Here is a 7254-nt window from a genome sequence, read left to right on the forward strand (position 1 = left end):
TACCAAAGATCCAAAGCCGACTTCATCTTGAAGGGAGACAGTAATACACGATACTTCCAACTTGTCGCCAATGGTCGGCATAGGAAGAAGTGTATATTTAGTCTCCAACAAGATGAGGGGCGGATCGAAGGTCAGGCAGAGCTCAAAATTTATATCTCGAAATACTACAAATCTTTGTTTGGGGCACCTGATGAAGGGAACTTCACCCTTGACGAGACCCGAACAGATGATATTCCACAAGTCACAGCAGAAGAGAACGATATCCTCACGGCACATTTGTCTGAGGAGGAGGTGAGAGCGGCGGTGTTTCAAATGGAACATAACAAAGTTCTAGGTCCTGATGGCTTCCCCGCAGAATTCTATCAGAATTTCTGGGGTATCATCAAGATTGACCTATTGGAGTTGTTCAATTGTCTTCATGCTGGCCAACTTGATCTATTCAGGCTTAACTTTGGTGAGATTGTTTTGTTGCCAAAAATTAAGGAGGCTGAGCGAATCCAGCAATATAGATCCATATGTCTCCTTAATGTCAGCTTCAAGATTTTCACCAAAGTGGCTACTAATAGGCTCAACACGGTTGCTGACCATGTCGTCCGGCCATCTCAAACGGCCTTCATGCAAGGTAGAAATATACTCGATGGAGTAGTAATCCTACATGAGACTGTTCACGAGATGCACCGTAAACACATGAGTGGAGTAGTGTTCAAGATTGATTTCGAAAAGGCTTATGATAAGGTCAAATGGCCGTTCCTTCAAAAGGCCCTAAGAATGAAAGGATTCTCTGATAAATGGCGCCAGTTGATCCAAAATTTTGTTACTGGAGGTAGTGTGGCGGTCAAAGTCAATGATGACATAGGCCATTACTTTCAAACAAAAAAGGACTACGATAGGGTGACTCCATGTCTCCAATGTTATTTAACATCGTGACTGACATGTTGTCTATTTTGATTGATCGTGCCAAGCAGGACGGTCAAATTGCAGGAGTAGTGCCCTACCTTGTGGATGGTGGCCTCTCTATTCTGCAATATGCCGATGATACAATTCTTTTTATGGAACATGACCTGGATAAGGCTCGAAACCTGAAATTATTACTTTCAGCGTTTGAGCAGATGTCAGGTCTTAAAATTAACTTTCATAAAAGTGAATTGTTCTGCTTTGGAGAAGCCAGTGAGGCAGCGGCTGAGTATGCTGACCTGTTTGGTTGTGCGCAAGGCCAATTCCCGATTAAATATTTGGGAATTCCGATTCATTATCGGCGACTCACTAATGCGGAGTGGAAACATGTAGAGGAGCGCTTAGAGAAACGGTTGAGTAGTTGGAAAGGCAAGTTGCTCTCTGTTGGAGGACGACTTGTCTTAATTAACTCAATCCTCACAAATATGGTTCTCTATATGCTCTCTTTTTTCCAAGTCCCAAGAGGGGTCTTGCAGAGGTTGGATTATTTCAGATCCAGATTCTTTTGGCAAGGGGACAGTGAAAAGAAAAAATACAGGCTAACCAAATGGAGTGTGGTTTGTAGGCCGAAAGACCAAGGTGGACTTGGCATTCATGACCTTCAGGTTAAGAATGATGCCTTACTTAGTAAATGGTTGTTCAAACTACTTACTAAGGATGGCGTTTGGCAAACCCTGTTGCGCAATAAGTATCTAGGCCAAAAAGCTGTGTCACAGGCCTATTGGAAACCTGGTGACTCACACTTTTGGGCTGGTCTAATGGTGGTGAAGAAACATCTTTTCCGTTTTGTATCCTTTGCGATAAAAGATGGGTCGGAGATTCGTTTCTGGGAGGATAACTGGCTGGGCAATGCCAGCCTCCGAGAACAATATCCAGATTTGTACCGCATTGTTCGCGATAAGAATGATACTCTGGCGCAGGTGCTCAGTTCATTTCCGTCGAATATTTCTTTTAAGCGGGATTTGATTGGCCCCCGTCTTATGTCATGGCAAAATTTATTGTCTCGATTGGAGTCGATAAACCTGACACAAGGACGGGATGTGTTTCACTGGAACCTCACTACATCTGGGTCCTTCACAGTCGACTCTATGTATCGTGCGCTCACGCATTCAGTGGTCCCAGTGGATAATAACAAGAAAATTTGGATGTCGAAGATTTCACTAAAGGTTAAAATCTTTATGTGGTATCTTCGAAAGGGAGTTGTGCTAACCAAAGACAATCTCGCCCGTCGCAATTGGCACGGAAGTAAGAAGTGTAGTTTTTGTACTCATGACGAGACAATCAAACACCTCTTTTTTCAATGCAAGTTTGCGCGCTCTGCATGGTCAGTCATCCAAATAGCGTCCAATTTGTATCCGCCCACAAGTGTTGCAAATATTTTTGGTCATTGGTTGGACGGCATTTCAAATAGGTTCAAAATGCTAATTCGGGTGGGAGCATATGCCTTATTATGGGCACTCTGGCTATGTAGGAATGATTTGGTTTTCGAGGGCAAAAACACCTCTCCTTTGCAGGTTATTTTCCGATATACGCACACGCTTCATACGTGGTCTACACTACACCGACCGGAGTATCAACCGCTATCCAAGACGGTGTGTACGCGGTTGAAGCGGGTGGCCAGGGAGGTCTTCACTCACCATGGGTGGCAGCATAATCTACGGATAGCCGCACCAACTCCTTCGACATAGGTGGACTGTCAGTCCTATATGATCCTACTATTGCTGATATGTCGCCTTTTTAATATTCTTTCAAGTTATTTTTGTTTGGCTATGTGCATCTTAATTATGCAGAGGCCAGGTGATGCTCATTATGTTTTGTATCCGCTTGATGCTACATTTTGAGTCAATAAAAATGCCCTTTATAAAAAAAACATGATTTACTTGCTTATTATTCATTTTGTCACACCCCACTTTCCCTAGGATTTAGGGGCAGCCGCTTTACCCTATATTTGTGCAATATGCTTCAACTAGCACATCATTTGATCGATGCACAAATCTAGGGGTGTGTCTCCATATTTCGTAGGCAACCTTATGAGCTTTATCTCTATATCTTTTGAACTCAATTCATATTGTCTTCATACACCAAAAATGGGGAGACTGGAAAAGCATTTGTTCCCTAAGTGGGTTTTGGTGTAACTAAGTGTATGCAAGGTTTGTTAGTCCAAAAGTTCGCAAGCAGAGATGTATGGAGACCTCCCATTGCTAAACCAGCTACCTGATGATGTAAATTTGGAAGTTAAACCAACTACCTGATGATGTAATCCGAAGTCGAGTATCAAGAGTCCCGGCGCTAAATTATGATCCCCATGGGCAAGTACTCATGCATGTCGGAAACCCTTCCTCAATTGGCAATCTTTGTTGTGACCGGTGATCAGGCCACGTCTTAGTGGAACACGAGTGTTCCATTTTGAAAAACAGTTCTCACTCGTCTCCTTTTGGCCAAGAAATTAGTGAATGGGTGTTTTTTTGGAAATGGTGAATAGGTTTTTTTAGGCAAGAAATGGCAAATAGGGTTTTTTTCTAGCAAAAAGAAACGGCGAATAGGTGTTTTGGTAATTTGGTGAGTGGGAGAATGGATTATTTAATATAGGATGATGTTCGAATTGAGAAAAAGCTATTCAATGGGCCCAAGAGAGACACTACTACTGCCGACATTTGGAACATCTCATTAGCAACGGGCATGCCGAAACGCGAAACCTAGCTCTCCAGAAAATAGCGCCTCCATTCATCACCCCTCCCCACCCCAAACCCTCGCCGTCACCCCACCTTCCCTTCACCGGTGGCCATGGACGGGGGCGTCTTGAGGAGTTTGTGAAAGAAACATGCTTTTTTTTAGAATCACAACGCACTTTATTGCCTAAGTTCAATGTTTACAGGGATACATAAATGAGCAGGTGGTGCATCAAGCCACACATGCCTACCTATATCAAGAGATTAGTGCTAGTCTATGAGGCTCCCTATTACATTCGCGCTGTTCATGACTAAAAAGACAAGCCCTAAATAAGTTGTTTCGTTCTTTGATCTCATGAAACACCATACAATGTACTACTAGTACAGTAGTACTAGATAGATAGCCGAAGCCCTGATGCATAGCAAATGAGTAATAACAATTTTACAAAAGAAACATATACTCTGGGGGCGTCTCAATTAGTAATAACACTTATACAAAAGAAACATGTAGTAAAAGTTTGTGGAAAATAAGAACTAAAGACCATAATTGCAGTAATCAATTACAGTATACGCATTCAAGCGGAGAGTGATACCAATCTAATATGCATAACAAATTGATTCATGCTAACAAGTGCACAACACACTACTGATGAAACTGCAGTTGGACAAACCAGAAAGACCATAGTAGTCACTAAAGAACTACTAGTAATAGATAGATTGATAGCCCTGCTGACAATTGGCTTGCAACAAAATGAAAAATAAGGTGAAGAATGACTGACGGAACTGACTTTCAAAGCAACAAACTTGGAGAAATTGGTACCGCTAACATTTTATCTAATTATATTAGTTACTTCCACAAGCATCCAGCCTCATAAGACTTGGCAAATGTGCAATCTATACAAAAATGGCCTGCCAGATAAATCGCACGGATGCGGGTTTTTGAGCTTCTGCCAAGTCCAGCAGCACAAAGTCTAGCTAGGTAGTCTTGTACAAGAGTCAGGGTGCTACTGTACTTGTTAACTTAGAGAGATTCTTTCTTCATGGTACTCTTTGACGTTAAAAGGGTCCGGGAACGAGAAATCATTTGCTAGCCGGCGGCAGAAGGGTGCCATTCCGTCTTCAGCAGGTGGGCTGTTGAAGAGCTCAAGTTTGCAAGCTTTACTGGCCCATTTTGCATTGGTGAGAGGCTTCAGCTTGGCACTCACATCATCCACTGGAGAGAAAGATCCACTAGACACCACGACCACCATCTGCTCCAGCACCCGAGCCCTCTCCGCGACGAGCTTGAGGAAAGTAACCTCGCTTCTCGACCCTCGGAACTCGTACAAGAACACCTTCTTCATGCTCTCCACGACGCATTTGATGGAACCGCCCTCCTGCCAGAACTTGACATTGACCTTTCCGGTGGGCTCTTCAGATATGCGGTGAGACTGCAGATGAAATTGATCAGTGCACACATAGTTCAGGGATATTATCTATGAGGACATATCACGCAGCAGCAGTGGGACATAATTTACGTAACTGATTCGGTTCACATTTCTGACTTCTGACCATGCTAGATAAATAGGCACTAGTATTGAAAAATTACCAATGCAGCAAGTGTATGTAGTTAACCAAATTTACCTGGACATGGAGCGTCTCCAGGTTGGGGAAGCATCTGAGAAAGCCAGGCACTTTCTTGACAGAATTGCGGACACCGAACTGCACCTCTATGGCCAAAATCTGGACACTAGGGACAATGCTCTCCTTGATCCCAGCCTGCAATTCACCCAAGAATTACTGCTTGACACAGCACGGGCACACATGCAAACTGAATTAGGATGATTAGCGAGCTGCATACATACCACGATGACGGTGTTGCTAATCCCCAATTCCTGCCCTCCTGGCTCAAGGTATCCCAGCACTCGAAGTTTAGGTGCTTGGCCAATCTTGATCCTGGAAGAGCGGTTCTTGGTGGGGCTGTTATTGTTGGTGTTATACTGAAAAAGTCTCTCCAGACTAGGGGCATCCACCACGTCCAGGTCGTCAAAGGAGAAGAGGCCCAGCTGAACACACCGCAGGCTTTGGCTGACGAGGCGGAGGCGCACTCCGCTCTGACTTCCCATGATGAGGAGGAACTCCAAGACGGGGCTTCTTTCAAGCATGAATGCCAGATCGCGGTCCTCCATGGCATTGAAGCAGAGGCCGAGCTCCAGGAGGTTGGGGAATCTGGCGCCACGCGGTACGGCGGTGGTGTCCGGGAGCCTCCAGACGCCGAGATAGAGGCGGGTGAGGGAGGCGCAGCTGAAGAGCGTCGCGGGGAGGCGCAGATCTAGCGGCCAAGGCCGGTTGACGAAGAAGAGTTCTTGGACTCCCTTGGCGACGAGGATGTCGAGCCAGCGCGCCATCTCGCCCCGGTGCTCATCCATGGTGGTGCGGGTGAGGTGGACGCAGCGGAAGGGACCCGGGTGCGCCGCGGCGGTGACGGCGCGGGGAGAGGGAGAGCCGATGACGAGCTGCCCGCGCACGGCGCCGTCCGGGAGCAGGTGGCTGTCGACAAGAACGAGGGGTGCCGAGCGCCAGATGGGGCGCCAGCGCGAGGCGAGGGAGGCCGTGCGCGCGGCTTCCTTGGCGGGGAGCCGGGAGACGATGTTACGGAGGACCTTGTCCGGGAGGCAGCTGATGCGGTCGACGCCGTCGGGGACCCACGGCAAGCCGGAAAGCGAGAGTGTGGCGATGGGGGAGACGGGAGGGTCCGGGATGTAGTCGTAGACGTAGGAGAGCACCAGGTTATGGCCGTAGACCACCAGCTCGGGATCCATGCCGCTGTTGCGCTTCAGGTAGGTGAGCAAATCGCCCCAGGAGACGCCGAGGAACACTTGCTGGTCCATGGCCGCCGCCCGCCGGTGGGAGGGAGGACCAGATGAGGAAGGGGTTGACGGCAGAGTGGAGTGGCTGAGTGAGTGTGTGGTGGTGAGCTGCTTAGGTTTCGCTAGCAAGATATTGGGCCAAATGTCGGAAGCACGTATCTCCTGGGCTGGGCCCATCGAATGGCTTCTCCGAGGTGATCAAAGTTATGAACGATATATTTTTGGGAAACGATCCTATTCATCCGGCCGATAACTTTCACTCATCCGCCGCCTCCTACGTCGTCCGATTCGTTTGATCGTGTGGACACAGTGTCGTTTCGGTCACATAGCCCGTTCCAGCAACGTATCATCCAAACCATCCACACCCACTCAACCTTATCTCTTCCCATGCCCCACAAGGCTCATGTTGCATATATCAGAGAAAAAAGTGGTCCAATTTCATCCATATTTTTTCGAGAGTACGCAAATTGCGTACCATAACTTTATAGAAAAAAAGAATTGTAAGTATAAAACAACTACCACTCGCTAAGACAACGAGTGTAGCACAACTCCACACCCGGCTAGTTCAAAGGACAGCCACTCACAACAACAACAACAACAACAACAACAACAACAACAACAACAACAACAACAACAACAACAACAACAACAACAACAACAACAACAAAACAACACAAAAGAGCTAACCCAAAACCGAAAACCTCGCTGCGTCTCGATTGATGTCGGCCACCTCCGAAAAACAACTGCTCCCAGAAGTTTCTTTTGTCGACGCACCAACCCCA

General features: G+C 46.7%; 1 protein-coding gene across 1 annotated transcript; it reads right to left on the reverse strand.

The window, feature by feature from the left end:
• Positions 1-4397: 4397 nt before the first annotated feature.
• Positions 4398-6587, reverse strand: LOC123063296 (FBD-associated F-box protein At5g60610). Its single transcript, XM_044487036.1, has 3 exons — positions 5468-6587; positions 5247-5381; positions 4398-5053 (listed from the first exon to the last, which is right to left on the reverse strand). The coding sequence occupies exons 1-3, from the start codon at positions 6491-6493 to the stop codon at positions 4640-4642; spliced, it is 1575 nt and encodes a 524-aa protein (XP_044342971.1). The 5' UTR covers positions 6494-6587; the 3' UTR covers positions 4398-4639.
• Positions 6588-7254: the final 667 nt, after the last annotated feature.

Source organism: Triticum aestivum, chromosome 3A (genome assembly GCF_018294505.1).
Source record: "Triticum aestivum cultivar Chinese Spring chromosome 3A, IWGSC CS RefSeq v2.1, whole genome shotgun sequence".
Classification (NCBI taxonomy): domain Eukaryota; kingdom Viridiplantae; phylum Streptophyta; class Magnoliopsida; order Poales; family Poaceae; genus Triticum; species Triticum aestivum.